We start from the raw sequence: 14,509 nt of genomic DNA, 5'->3' as shown, positions 1-14,509 counted from the left end.
GGGGCGCGATCCCCGCCAGCTGCTACCCTCCTGCTCTGGGCCTTGCTCCCGGCATTGGTAGGGGCCCCTGTTCCCACTTACCATCCAGGCGCTTCCAGAATCTGCCCATTTCAAGCCAATACCGTGATGACATTGGGCCTCTGAGCGCGCCATCGGAGAGCAGAGGTGCTCACGTTCTCTGTACGTCCTCCTGCTTTCCGGGGGGTGTGCCGCGAGGTGGGCAAGTTTAATGCACCCGCCTCACCCGCCTCACCCGCCTCACCCGCGGCCGGGCCAGGGCCAGCCAGGCTGCGCGCTCCTCCAGGCCAGGCCTCCTCTGGCTGCGGCCGTGGCCATGGCAGCATCTGCTCGGCGGCCCTGAGGGCAAGTGCGACTCGGGCTCTGCCTCAGGCCGCCTGGCCGCGCTCCCGCACCAGCTCCCTGCCGGTTCGCCCCGTGTGCTGGTCCTCCTGGCTCTCCCAACACCGGCTGACACCGGCTCCGGTGGCCCAGGGTTAGGGGAAGGCTTGCAGACCAGAGGGATCTGTACCTGGCATTTCTTCCCTCCAACAGGTTTTGTTGGGGGGGGAGTGGCGGGGGGGGGGGGGGGTGGTTTTTGAGGAGGAAAAACCTGGGGCCGGAGGTAGGGAATAGAACAGAAATCCAAGTGTAGCTGCTTTGCTGATCGCTTTATAATCAGAACAAGCGAGTGCAGAACAACACACTAAGGTTCAAGATGGAGGCGGCCTGCAGGCAGGCGGGCGGGCGGGGTGGGACTGCAGTCCCTACTGCTGGCGGGTCACTGGTATGCGGTCGGTCCGCTAGCGTCCGCTTGGCCCGGATGGAAGCACATGAGTGTCAGTTTCATGTGTCACGTAACCACCGGAGTTCCTCCCCAGGGGAGCGCCAGGCGGGGCTGCACTTAATATCCAACTCCTGACTCCGGCCGCGACCCTTCTCCGTCCGTCCGTTCCTCCAACGCCCGAGGGGCACCTCCCTGAGCCCTGCTGCCCCTCCTGCAGCATCGCCTTTGTGATCACCCCCTTTCTCGCACGTTACAGGGAGCAGGGCTGGTCTCCTGGGGGGAAGGGGGCGTAACTCTGGAAACCATTTATTACTCTAAGTTGAAAGTTGAATCATTTTATTTTTTAAATATATATTTTTATTGATTTCAGAGAGGAAGGGGGAGGGAGAGAGAGGTAGAAGCATCAATGATGAGAGAGAATCATGGATTGGCTGCCTCCTGCCCACCCCCCACTGGGGATCGAGCCCGCAATCAGGGCACATGCCTTTGACCAGAATCAAACCCAGGACCTTGCAGTCCGCAGTCTGACGCTCTATCCACTGAGCCACACCGGCCAGGGCGAAAGTTCAATCATTTTAATTCAAAGCCGAGGCCTGTGGAGAGAGCGCCCTCAGCATTAACAGCTGTGGCCTCATCGAAGGGTCTGTCCAACTTTTTTTTTTTTTTTAAATATATTTTATTGATTTTTTACAGAGAGGAAGGGAGAGAGATAGTTAGAAACATCGATGAGAGAGTAACATCGATCAGCTGCCTCCTGCACATCTCCTATTGGGGATGTGCCCGCAACCCAGGTACATGCCTTTGCCCGGAATCGAACCTGGGACCTTTCAGTCCGCAGGCCGACGCTCTATCCACTGAGCCACCCCGGTTTTGGCAACTTTTAATGCCAAAGCAGGACCGCTGCGCTGTGACTGCTGAGTTACGAAATCTGTTCCTCCTGTTCCATCTGTGTCCAGCAGCCAAAGGTCAGGGTGGCTCAGCGCCCAGGCACTGCGTGTCTCTGTAGAATGCCCAGTGAGCTTGTGTCTTCACAAGTCCGGGCTAATGAAAACCACACTGCCGGACAATCAGCAGGAAAGGGTATTCTGTTGATTTCATTCCTAAGGCTTGTTTGTTTGAACTACTGTGCCTGCCAGGTTCAGTGAGCATGACACAGCCCAGACACGTCCCAGCAGGCTGGAGCGTCTGTGGCTCTTCGGATGCCAGTAGAGATGTGGCTCTGCCCTGGACCAGCCTCCTCTGCCTTCCCAGCGGGGGAGGCCTGTGGCCTGGGCCCCGAGAGCCACCTAGGGGCTCCTCCCTCTGCTGTGACTCCTGCGACCGTCTGAGGAGGAAACTGAAGCCAATGACAGCACAACCGTCTTAACATCTGAGTATCCAACGTCACCCCTAAAGCGCACCCTGCTCACTGCCCATTGCCTTCCTGTGCTCACGGCCTCACTCGGTTCCACCTGAAAGGAGAGTGGAATATGAGCTCCAGAAAAGCCGGCCGGCGGGGCTCAGCAGTTGAGCATCGACCTATGAACCAGGAGGTCACGGTTCAATTCCCGGTCAGGGCACAAGCCCGGGTTGTGGGCTCCATCCCCGAGTGGGGCGCGCCACGATTCTCTCTCATCATTGATGTTTCTCTCTCTCCCTCCCTCTTCTCCCAAAGTGCCCAGGACACAACAGCCTTTCTGCCCTCAAAAAAGATGGTTGCTTCCTAGGAGGGTTGAGCAGTTGTGAAAAATTCCTCATGCCAGGCCTCAGGCCAAAACTCTTCCTCCAGCAGGCCTTCCCCAGCTGGCTGCCACAGCGCCCCAGGGCCAGGATCCATATTGACAAGTAGGTTTCCCGCGTAAAACACTGTTCCCGCTGTAAATATTTAGCTGGAACCAAGATCTGAGTGTTCTCCTCCACAGTCCAGGGGGAAAGCAACCTGCGGGGCAGAGCCAGGCTGCCCGCGGCGGACGGCCTCTCCGGGACCGACCCAGGCGCAGGGCCCCTCCTCGTCCGCACGCCTCCTGCTGCTTCCGTCAGAGACTGGCTTGGACTGGGCCTCTAGGCCTTTTCATCTGCTGCTTTGATCATTAACAACTCAAAACGCCCCCAGTGGCAGGTGGGTTCCTGGGTGCGGGGCAGGGCACGGCCCCAGGTGGTCTGTCACCTTCCCCCTGGTCCCCTGACCCCTTTGGATATGTCCCTGGGATTGAGGTGGAGGGTCTGGGGCTGAGGAGCCAGAGCGGAGGCCAGGAGGTGAGGGAGCAGGAGGCAGGAGGGACCCTGGGCCCAGCGATGAGAAGCAGGCCTCTGAGCCCAATTTGCTGGCTGGAGCCACACAGAGGCAGACCCACTGAGCAGAGTGGCCCCGGGGCCACCTGGCGAGAGTTCAGACTCTGGTCCAGACCCACGTGGCTAGACACCGACAGCGAGGGAAGTGGAACATGGAGATCCGGCTGCACTGGGGCCAGGGTCTCCGTGTCCAGCCCACGGCCAACCTGGAACTGGCCTTTGAAAGAATCCTGGCTCTCTCTCAGGCCTCAGCTGTGACCTCCACTTGGCCATTCACTCATCTCTCTCCTTTTTAAAAAATTAATATATTTTTATTGATTTCAGAGAGGAAGGGAGCGGGAGAGAGAAATATCAATGATGAGAATCATGGATTGGCTGCCTCCTGCATACCTCACACTGGGGATTGAGCCCACAACCCGGGCATGTGCCCCGACTGGGAATCGAACTGTGACCTCCTGGTTCATAGGTCGACGCTCAACCACTGTGCCACCCGGCCGGGATCTCTCCTTTTTCTCTCTTTTTTTAAAAAATATATTTTATTGATTTTTTACAGAGAGGAAGGGAGAGAGATAGAGAGTTAGAAACATCGATGAGAGAGAAACATCGATCAGCTGCCTCCTGCACACCCCCCACTGGGGATGTGCCCACAACCCAGGTACATGCCCTTGACCGGAATCGAACCCGGGAACCTTCAGTCCGCAGGCCGACGCTCTATCCACTGAGCCAAACCGGTTTCGGCCTCTCCTTTCTCTATCCCTTCTTCCTCAGCTGCCCCTCAGCCCCCAGCTGCCCCAGGAGCTTCTAAGACCAGCTCCTGCCCTGAGTGCGGGGACAGAGCCTGCCAGTGGTCCCAGTGGCTTCAGCATTGACCGTGGGGAGGCGGCCAGGGGAGGGGAGCCGCTCCGAGGGCAGCCGGGCAGCCAAGCCCTGACTGCCTGGAGTTCCCGTGTGCGGAGAGCAGGCTCCAGAGCTCTTATTTGTTCTCGAAGCTGTGTGTTTCCATTTTGGTCCTGCTAATCCCAGCGCAGCCAGTGTTTCCACAGAAACAGCCCGCGATTGCCTGGCTCGCCCAGAGGAACTGGGGGGACAGGGAGACGCCACCCCGCGTTCCTCAGTCTGTTCCTCCCGAGCCGGCTCTGGGCCCAGCTCCGCCGCCTGGGGAGGGAGTTGTATGACAACCAATGTTCCGGCTCCTGTCCCCTCCAGGGAGCCCCCGAGACCCCCACCTGCCGGGGAGCACACCTGCCCGCTGCAGGAAGCGGTGCCCAGGCAGGAAGGCCTCCTCGGGCCCCTGGGGAGCCGGTGCTGAGGGGCAGGTGGCAGGGGAGTGACCAGCTTGCGGCCCGAGGGGCAGTTCCCAGAACAGCTGTGTCTACAGAGGAAGCTCCGAGTGCCAGGGTTCCAGGAGCACGGCCCCTGCAGTGAATGGGAATTTCCACAAACAGACCATTGCCCGGCGCGAGGGGCTCAGCGTCAACCAGAGCCAGGAGGTCACGGCTCAGTTCCCGGTCAGGGCAGGGCACAGGCCCGGGTGGTGGCTCCATCCCCAGTGGGAGGCGTGCAGGAGGCAGCCTGTCAATGCTTCTCTCTCAGCATTGATGTTCCTCTCCCCCTCCCACTCCCCCTCCCCCTCCCTCTCTTCCTCTCTGAACTCAATAGACATACCTTTAAAACAAAAACAAGCCCACTGGCCCAATAACCGAGGCCAGGGTGCTCCTGGTGCAGTCAGGTTGATGGAGGGCTGGTGGTGGGAAGGAACAATTTAGTTCCCAGGAAAGGAGTTCCATCGGGGCCATGAAAACTGCCAGCTTTCTAAACTAAACAAAACACAAGCCCTGGCTGGTTTGGCTCAGTGGATAGAGCGTCGGCCTGGGGACTGAAGGGTCCCAGGTTCGATTCCGGTCAAGGGCATGTACCTGGGTTGCAGGCACATCCCCAGTGGGGGCTGTGCAGGAGGCAGCTGATCGATGCTTCTCTCTCATTGATGTTTCTAACTCTCTATCCCTCTCCCTTCCTCTCTGTAAAAAATCAATATATTAAAAAAAAACACACACACACACAAAACACAAACACAACAAAAAACTAACAGAGGTATATGGGGCGCGGTTAGTGTTTGGACAGGTTCAAGCCTCGGACTGATGAGAGGGCACAGTCCTCTCGTTGCCACGTGCAAGTCCCAGCTCGAGGGCAGAGCCCTCCCAGCACAGTCATAGCCAACGGCCGTAGCTGTGAGCTTGAGCCTATGGTCCGAACATGGGGCCCCAGTGCCTTGTGATGGAGTTCAGGTGCATGTAGTTGAGTGAGGTTGAAACCCACGAGAATGCTGGAAACAACGTGCTCACGCCCCTACTTTGCCTCGTGGCATCTGCTATAAAATAAAGACACGGCTTGTGGGCGCCGGCGCTGTCTCCTCATCAGGGAGCAGCGTCCCACCCAGACCCAGCTTTCATTCCCTTGCCTGTCTTTTCTGAGCCTTTCACCCCCCCACTCAGGGTCACTGAACCAGGCTGAGCTGGCGCGCACATAAGGCGCCCTGGGGCCGAGTATGCCATGGCCGTGCCGGCTCGCCACAGAGGTACATCTGTGGGCCGCCAGGGAGCCCCTCTGCCCACCCCAGCCTGCCCCACGCTCTACCCTTGTCCCCCGGCAACCGCCTCCACCCAGTCAGGAAGCCCCCCGTTTTGGTCTTCCAGGGTGAGGGCCCTGCCATTCCCGGCAGCCGCCCCCGCCACCCCGGGACGGGAATTGAGTTGAGAAGCAGCTCTGACCCGCCCGCAGGAAAGGGACCCCCAGGAGGCCCTGCTGAGTCTGCTGCCGGCCTGGCCTCTGCCCACCGCTGGGCACGGCGAACGGCAGTTCGGGCAGGTGCCTGGTGAGGGAGTCCATGGCTGGTTGGCAGAGATATAATTCCTTCTTTCTACAGAAGTGATACATGCCCATGGCAATAGGTTAGAAAACACAGGAAGAGGGGAAACTGAACCCCTCCGCCCCTCCCTGACAATGCTCTGCACATGTGCTCATACGTTTTCACAAACGGGATCAACTGCATTTAAAAAAAGTAACACATTGTACATTTTAGAGCAGGGAGGTTTGCAGGAAAGCTGTAAACACAGTGAGTTTATACGTGCCCCTCTCCCAGCCCCCCAAAGTGAACGCCTCATCTCACTGGCAGATTCGGCAAACTAAGAGCCTAACAGATGCATGAACAGGACCAACCCGCCTCGCCTGGGTTGCACCAGCTTCCCCCTCCTGCTCCGGCGGCCACTGCCTCCTCTCCTTGGCCGCTCTCCGCTGGCCCGTTTGTCATGATGGTGAGTCCCGGCCAGGGGCCCCGCACAGCATCTCCCCGGGCCAGGCTGGGCCCCCGCAGAGGTGAGCTTTGATCAGGGGGCCCAAGGCAGGGCGCCTCCTCGTCACACCGCAGGGTGGGTGGCCCCGCAGGACGCAGGCTGCTCGCCTACAGGCCCGTTCCTCCTTCGCCCTCCGTCCAGCTCCCTCCGGCGGGGCGTCCAGCTCCCTCCGGCGGGGTGGGGGCAGCGGGATGCACCGTGGTGACCTGGGCTACTGACTACCCCGGGCCCGGCCTCTCCGTGCAGCCGCCGCCTCCTGTACGCGGCGGCCAAGGCCAGAAGTAACTGGCCACCAACCCCACAGGCTGGGAGCTCACTGCCGGGTCGGTCCTTGGCCTGCCCTCTGCCTGGGTGGGCGGCGGCGGCTGTGCCCCAGGGTGGCCAGGGCTCTCGGGGTGCAGGCAGGCGCACCATCGAGCCAATCCGCTAAGGAGCGGGTGCCTGGTCTCCCCCTCCAATCCCTGAGCCCGGAGGAGTCACCAGACCTAACGCAGGGGTGAGGTCCGTGGCCTCTAAATGTCTGGGGAGTGGTCCCCTGGGCCTCCTGCTTGGCTCTCTGGTCTGTTGGGCAGCCTCCTCCCCCAACCCCCGCCTGAGCCCAGGAGGCACTTACCTGCCACTGTTTCTGAGAGGCTCAGGCCTTGCCCAGTCATTAGGTTCCTGAAGGAACACCATGCTTTTGAGATTTGCCTAAATAATTTCTGATGAGGCCCTTTCTTTCCAGGGTGTATGGAGCCAGCCCTGCTAAGCTCTGGGGCTGTGCTGACCTCGGGGGCAGTGTCCTGGCCTCCCTCCCTCCTTGCCCACCTTGACCAAACAGGGCCATTGCCCCACCGTGGCCTCAGGGTCCCCAGGCCTGGAGGGGCATGGATGAGGTCCAGGCATGAAGGTGGATGGGAGGCACCTGTGTGCACCTCTCCCTCCCCACCCACCAGCTAGGGCCCAGGTGTCTGAAGTGGGGGTGGCGGGGAGGCCTCATGAGAATGCCCTGTCAAGAGGGGACCAGGGACGCTCCCAGCCCCTTTGAGGGCAGGGCTGGGGATCGAGGGAAGGCTGGTCTAGAGATGAGGAGGGCCTCCACCAGGGTCCACCAAGCTCACTGGCTGTGGCTGCAGGGGCTCATGGGAAAGAACACCAAGAGACACAGCAGATGCCACAGCCCACACCTGCCTTGAGCACCAGGTATATTGACCATCAACCAAAGAAACAGGTGCAAGTGAAGACAAGGAACAGTCAGAACTATTTCAAAGCAACAGGAAAACGAAACAAAGCAAATGAAAACAAAGCTGGGCTCCCAGCTCCGAAAGGGAACTGGAAGTTAAGGGGGGGCGGGCGGCAGATTCGGCCAACCCTCTGAGAAACGTGACTGCGCGGGCATCCGCCTCCGCCTCCCGGGAGGCACCGGGCGGGCGCCCCTCACTCCATGTGGTATTTGAAAGAGCCCATCAGGTGGTAGTCCTCCTCCAGGTCCAGGACCGTCTGGACCACGCTGTGGTCGTCGAAGGCCCGCCGGAGGCTGCCGGGGTCGGCCTCCACCGCCTTCTGCGGGCTCTCGTCCATGAGCAGCGCCCAGGCCTCCTCCGTGAAGGGGGAGTCTCCGCAGGAGTCACACACGCGGTTCAGCTCGTTTTCAAATTCCAGTTTCCCGGCCAGCTCTTCAATGGTCCGGATGCTGGTGTTGTCTTGGAAACAAGGACACTCAGTGTTACGCTCCAGGGAGGCCTCCGAAGGCAAAGTGAACACATGTGGCTGCTCAGCTGGGTTTGCACAAGGCGGGCATGTCCGCGGGGGCAGGCTGGCTGCCAGAGCCCGGGCCAAACCTTAAGGGGGCTCAGTGCCCCCCTTTCTGGCTCTGCTCTTCAAGTGCCCAGCTATCCGCAGCCCCCAAGGAAGTTGTGGGCAGGAGAATACAGGGGTGCACATGTGTGTCCCGGCTCTCAGGCATGTGGAGAGAGTGGGGTACAACACCGCTGACCTGCAGGGTGAGCAGAGGTAGCCAGGCCTTCAGCTCACCTCCGGGGCGACTAGAGGAGACTCAGCGCCCTAAGGCAGTGGGGGGCAGGGTCTCCCCCCACTCGCTGGCATCTCCCTCCCCTCCCTGAAGAGCCAACAGCTCCAGGGCTAAGCATCCCTGAAGTAGGAGCCGTGTGTCCTGGGCAATGAGTCATGGAAACAGGGGTCACACAGCTCACCCACAGAACGTACAGACGTGCAGAAAAGTGTCTGCCAGACGCACAGCACGCTGTCAATATCTCTTGGTGGTGGAATTAGAGCGGAGCTTTGGGATTTTTTAAGTTGATGTTTTTATTGATTTTTTTTAGAGGGAGAGGAAGTGAGGGAGAGAGAGAAACATCACTGATCGGCCGTCTCCTGCACACCCCCTACTGGGGACCAAGCCCGAAATCTGGGCCTGTGCCCTGACTGGGAATGGAACCAGTGACCTCCTGGTACAGGGGCCAACACTCAACCAACTGAGCCACACCAGCCGGGCTACGATCTCATCACGAGTGTCCACCACAGCTGGACTCCCCCACCTTTGTCTGCGTCCCGTTTCCTGCAGATCTCAGCTCAACCACCAAGTTCTGGGGCCTCGGGGCTGCACTGTGACTGGCATTTCTGAAACGGCTCCCCAGGCTGTCAGCTCCACGCAGGTCTCTGCACAGAGCCTGCCAGGAGCAAGGCCAATGCACCGAGTACCCGGAGGAGGAGTGGTCTTGCCTGACCCCCGCCATCGCCGGCCCGCGGGGGCCTCTGCTCGAGGCGAGCGGAGCGACCCGTACTCACCGATGATGTCCAGCAGGTCCTTGGTGACCTCTTGGCTAGAACTGCCCAGAGGCAGATTGGAGTCAACCTTCAACTCATTCTCCAGATCTTTCCTGCAGCTCCCGGGCGAAAAGAGAAGGTGGGGAATTAGAGCCTCTTTCAAGAAAAATATTATTGGTGTTTTTTAATGTCCTTTTTTAAAAGTATTTTTATCGATTTCAGAGAGGGAGGGAGGGAGGGAGGGACACAGTGATGAGAATCATGGATCAGCTGCCTCCTGCACGCCCCAGCTGGGGATCCAGCCCACAACCCGGCCTGTGCCCTGACCGGAATCCAATCGTGACCTCCTGGTTCATAGGTCAATGCTCAACCACTGAGCCACACCGGCCGGGCCTCTTTCAATAAAATATTGACGGGTGTTAGGGAAGGTTTAAGACAAAAAAAAGGACTGGCAACTGTTTATTGTCACATAAGCTGTGACTGGAGGACAACGGGAAATTACTACGTCAGTGGCACCGACCACGGCATCACGCACGAAGGTCAGTGTCTCTGAAACCGGGATAACCACTTGCGCTGAGCCAGTGAATGGCTCCGTCGTTCTCTGCCCACACGGCAGCCAAGATGGTGGCTTCCGGCGTGACCGGGGCGGGCAGGGGGACGGGGGGGGAGCAGCGGCGAGGGTTCAGGATGAAGGTTTTTCTCTCTGCGGCATAACAAAATGTGGGGGGAGGGTAGGCGCTGGGAGGATGGGGGGAGGGGGGAGGGGAGACATCTGTAACACCATCGACAATAAAGTTTATTTTAAGGGGAAAAAAGAAAGAAAAAGTAATGTGACTTGGAAAACCAGGATCTTGAACTCACTTCTCTGGTTGTGCCGAGTGCCTTCCATCACCCCTCACCCCAAACACACACATCCACACACACTCACATTCACACGCACATTCACACTCACACACTCACACTCACATCCACACACATTCACACTCATATTCACACTCACACACTCACACTCACTCTCACATCCACACATTCACACTCATATTCACACTCACACACACACACACTCACACCCCCACACACACACTCACATCCACACACTCACTCACACACACTCACATCCACACTCATATTCACACACTCACACACATTCACACTCACTCACACTCACTCTCACACACACACACTCACATCCACACACACACACACACACATTCACACACACATTCACACTCACTCTCACTCACTCTCACACACACACACACTCACATCCACACACATTCACACACACTCACATCCACACACACACACACACACACACATTCACACACACATTCACACTCACTCTCACACACACACAATTTCGGGGCCAGGCCGGGAGGCGGGCTGGGACCGGGAGGCGGCTGGGACCGGGGAACAGGCCGAGCTCCCGGGGCCGTGGCGGGGTCACCTGGCGCCGTCTCTGCGCCCGCTCTCCCCGGGCGCCGGGCTCCAGGGCGGCCGGTCGGGGGCCGGGCCGGGGGCGCCCAGCACGTTCTCCTTGCTGGCCAGCGGCCTCCTCGGGGCGCACGGGGCCGGCGGCTTGGTGCTCCCGGGGGCCGGGGCCGGGCCCTCGTTCTCGGGGGCGAAGGGAGCGGCCGGCGGGTGCGGCCGGCACAGCCCGGGCGTCGGGAGCGGCAGGGCCCCCCGCTGGGCGAGCCGGACGCCCTCCCAGGCCCGGTCGATGGCCGCGGTCAGCTCCTTCCGGCAGCGCCGCAGCTTCTCGGACATTTTCCCTGGAAGCGACCGCGTGTTCGTTACGTCAACACGAAACGGGGCGGCCGGACGGCCCCGCGAGGCCCGAACCACCACGCGGGCCGCCCGCCCCATCCGCCCCATCCGCCCCCGGGTCCCCGCCTGCGGCCCGGGGGGGCAGGGGACCCCGCCCCAGGGGCCCCCCTTTCCTCCGCGGGGACCCCCCTCCCGCGGCTGACCGTCCCCCGCCCCCCGCCCCCCGCCCCCCGCGGAGCGCCTCACCGCCTGCAGCCGCGCCCGCCAACGGTCAGCGCCCGGGCGTCGCACGTGCCCCAACCGCCGCGGCGCAGGTGAAAGGTCAGACAAGCGGCCCGTGCCGTCCCGCCCGCCCGCAGAGAAGCCGCCTGCCGGGCTCCGGGCTGCGGGCTGCGGGCTGCGTTGGGGGCTGGGAGCGTGTGGGAGGGGCCGGGCCGGGGCCCCAGCGGAGCGCCCAGGCCGAGGGCAGGGGTCTCACTTCTTAGCAAGATGGGGGGCTCTTTCCCAGCGGACACCTCCCAGGAAGGCCGGCCTTCCGCTCCGACCCCGGCAGAGGCGGGCGCTGGGCAGGGCCCAGTCTGTGCGGACTTGAGTGACCGCTCACCAAGGCCCTCGGTGCGGGAGTTCAGGGGTGCGGGAGTTCAGGGGCGCAGGGAGCAGGGGCGCAGGGAGAAGGGGGCGGCAACAGGACAGCACTGCGAGGTTCCCCTGAAGACTGAGGGGCAGGAGACCCCACCACCTGCACTTGGGGGAAACGCCGAGATGACCGATGGCTGGAACACAGACCCAGCCCAGGGAGGGGGTGTTTGCTGGGGGGGACTCCTGGGGTGACCAGTGGTGGGCAGCTGCCTCCGCAGCCTCCTGACAGCTGTGCCTGCGGCGCCTTGGGATCCATCCACCCCGCCCTGCGCCCCCCCCCCACCGCAGCTCACAGGTCCCACGGCCATCTCACCACCGACTTAAAAAGGAAAATAATTCAGCCTCTTGACATAACCCTTCTGAACAAAAGGGCTTTTTTTTCTTCTGCTCATAAAAGAAGGGAATTTCCTCATCTGGTTTTTAGACCAAACACTAGTAGTCTTCAGGGGGGGTCAAAGGTGTCCCGGGGTTACATGGGGGGGGCAGGTCAGTTGGTGTCCATGCTGCAGGCCGCCTCCTCCCCCAGGCCCTGCTGGGAGCTGCTGGGTCGCGTTCCTCCATCGGAGGAGCCAGGAAAGCCGGCGAGGGAAGGCGTCGTATGAAACTCATCGTCTCGACGTTGGTAAAACAGCACGTAAGCTGCTTTTGTCTAAAACACGAGGGGAGACGTCCATTACTGGCTGGAAAATCACCCGTTCTGCCCAGTCTCTGTCTCACTGTTGGGCTCGCACTCAGGGATCTGCCATTGTTATAACATCTTTCATTGTTATAAATACATGAATATCTTTGTGCATAAAGCTTTCCCCAATGTCATTTCCTTAGGACAGATTCCCAGAGATGGGACCACTGATTAGGGCACATGAAAATCACAGGGGAAGCAGGCACTGTGGCTCACTCACCACTATCTGATCCTCGGAGGCCAGGGACACGTTGCTGTCGTCAAAGTAATACCATTTCCCGTTCAGTTTGTTTTTCGCGTGCGCGGTGTCTGCCAAGCCAAAAGGAAACGCTCTAGCCGCCACCAGAGAGCTGACCTGGCCAGCTGACCAGGCTTGCACTAAACAAGACTCCAAACAATGAAAAATACAGACCCTGACACTAGAAGTAATTTACAGCTTGTGTCTTAACAGCCAAAAATAACTCAATCGTTTTAAAAAGCTCAAAAGGGCTTGAAGAGGATAAAAATGGAGCTGTCAAGAACCAACACTTTAATTTTGGGAAACAATTTTAAAAAAGGGTGAACCCCCTGTCCATGCCCAGGATGTCTACTGCTGCCCTCTGCCTCTGAAGCCTGTGGGCAGACCCGGGGAGGGACACTGTGGGCATCTGGGGTGTCGGCAGAGCTCGGATGTGGACAGACTTCAACCCATCTTTCTCGACAGCTGTGAGTCAAGAGCCCGTGGCTGGGTAACAGCTCCTCACAGTGATCCAGCAGCCCCCACAGACAACACTTCCTGTCTTGATTTTGTGCTATTTCTAAGCAGATGTGTTTACAACAGCAATGCCAACAGCCATGCCCAGTTCCTGCTCCACCCAGACTCCCAGAAATGACAGTGCTGAAATGGAACTGGCGCCTCCATGGCGTCATCTCCTGGGGTCCTCACTGGCTGTGGTGGCAGGAAAGGGGTAGGAGGAAACACAGCTCCTCACCTCCCCATTACGAACACCTTTCCATAAACGGGTAGAAAATGGACCAGCTCTTTTCGCTAAAAACGCAAACCCACACACACAGAAGTTTTGGGAAACACCGCAGAGCAAGGAGGAAAAAGTAAAATTAGCATCTTGGTGTGTCTCCTCCGAGGCTTCCCCAACCCCAGTTTCTTTGCCTTTGGTTTTTTCTTTTTTTAAAATATTTTATTGACTTTTTACAGAGAGGAAGGGAGAGGGATAGAGAGCCAGAAACATCAATGAGAGAGAAACATCGATCAGCTGCCTCCTGCACACCCCCCACTGGGGATGTGCCCGCAACCCAGGAACATGCCCTTGACCAGAATCGAACCTGGGACCCTTGAGTCCGCAGGCTGACGCTCTATCCACTGAGCCAAACCGGTTTCGGCAATAAAAATATTTTAAAAAATATGAAAACCAAAAAAATTTTGCAAATGAAGGGGCAACTGTATGGAAAAGGCCTGAGGCCCATGGAGCTGTGGAACACAAGTGCTGAAAGGCCATGCCTGGCAGCAGGAAGGGGCTCGAGAGAGCTGACAGGCAGAGGGCATTGGGCGATGTTAGAGGGAACGGATGCCGGTACTTACAGTGGCCAACCCCCATGGCTCCATAATGATTGGACACGGCAATGAGGTCATACACGTACGGCCTTGCCGACGGGTCACAGACAAACTCGGACATGTTCAGACCTCTAAGCACAAAACACAAAAACAGCCTTAACGACCTTAAATTCAGAGCAAGTCAGGGTGACCCAGCAGCCCCCGTACGCAGCGGACTAGGCCCCAGGGAGGCGCCCCAACACCTGCTGCAGAGGGATGGACACGCAGGACAGGCCTGGTCTGTTCTGACCGCTGACCTGCTCAGGCTGCAAAAGAGAAGCCTCCCGGGGAGCCCCAAGCCCAAACCAAATGGCGACGAAGCTCTCGCCCAGACCAGGCCGCAGGACTATGCAGAGACGGCGGCCACTCTCGAAACTACCAGCGGAGCCTTAAATGTTGAAGCTAAACCGGAACAGGCCCCATAAAGCTTTACCCCATATCTCATTCTGGAAATGTCAAACATACAGACAAATTAGGAGTTTTCCAACAAATATTTAATGCTCACCACCTAAGTTCTTCCATTGACACGCCTATATGTGGGCAAATACATGTCCCTATCCACCCCCTCCGACCCCCAAAGATTTTAAAAACTGCCTCTTGTGGTGGAATCCTATCTTGTTGTCTTACTTTCCTGTCAGTCTCACTCTGGACTCTGGGACCTGAGAGGA

General features: G+C 58.9%; 2 protein-coding genes across 9 annotated transcripts in view; both read right to left on the bottom strand.

The window, feature by feature from the left end:
- Nucleotides 1-7,556: 7,556 nt before the first annotated feature.
- Nucleotides 7,557-11,766, bottom strand: CUNH3orf62 (chromosome unknown C3orf62 homolog). Of its 2 annotated transcripts, XM_036333578.1 has the most exons (4): nt 11,182-11,766; nt 10,616-10,940; nt 9,190-9,281; nt 7,557-8,087 (listed from the first exon to the last, which is right to left on the bottom strand). In XM_036333578.1, exons 2-4 carry the CDS (start codon nt 10,933-10,935, stop codon nt 7,822-7,824), a joined length of 678 nt encoding a protein of 225 aa, XP_036189471.1. In that variant the 5' UTR covers nt 10,936-10,940; nt 11,182-11,766; the 3' UTR covers nt 7,557-7,821. The 2 variants fall into 2 exon arrangements, with proteins under 2 accessions (XP_036189471.1, XP_036189470.1); XM_036333577.1 differs by lacking the exon at nt 11,182-11,766 and having other exon boundaries at nt 10,616-11,094.
- Nucleotides 11,767-11,917: 151 nt separating this feature from the next.
- The window catches only part of USP4 (ubiquitin specific peptidase 4), a 30,672-nt gene continuing 28,080 nt past the window's right edge, over nt 11,918-14,509 (bottom strand). For 6 of the 7 annotated variants that reach the window (XM_036333570.1, XM_036333572.1, XM_036333573.1 and 3 more), the window contains 3 exons: nt 13,830-13,933; nt 12,474-12,562; nt 11,918-12,223 (listed from right to left, as the gene is read on the bottom strand). In XM_036333570.1, coding sequence (XP_036189463.1) covers nt 12,062-12,223; nt 12,474-12,562; nt 13,830-13,933 — 355 coding nt within the window. In that variant the 3' untranslated portion in view covers nt 11,918-12,061. The remainder of the gene's footprint in view (nt 12,224-12,473; nt 12,563-13,829; nt 13,934-14,509) is intronic. The other variant, XM_036333574.1, reaches the window with a different exon arrangement.

Source organism: Myotis myotis, unplaced genomic scaffold (genome assembly GCF_014108235.1).
Source record: "Myotis myotis isolate mMyoMyo1 unplaced genomic scaffold, mMyoMyo1.p scaffold_m19_p_13, whole genome shotgun sequence".
In the NCBI taxonomy this organism is placed as follows: domain Eukaryota; kingdom Metazoa; phylum Chordata; class Mammalia; order Chiroptera; family Vespertilionidae; genus Myotis; species Myotis myotis.
The sequence above is the reverse complement of the archived record's forward strand: the minus strand, read 5'-3'. Positions and strand labels throughout refer to the sequence as shown.

Bases quoted from the DNA above. Each gene is read 5' to 3' on its own strand.
- CUNH3orf62 (XM_036333577.1), bottom strand. From the start codon at position 11,043: ATGGGGCGGATGGGGCGGGCGGCCCGCGTGGTGGTTCGGGCCTCGCGG. The intron at 9,282-10,615 runs GTGACCCCGCCA...CGGGAGCTGCAG, and splicing joins GGGCGCAGAGACGGCGCCAG to GAAAGATCTGGAGAATGAGT. The intron at 8,088-9,189 runs GTGAGTACGGGT...CTTGTTTCCAAG, and splicing joins GGACCTGCTGGACATCATCG to ACAACACCAGCATCCGGACC.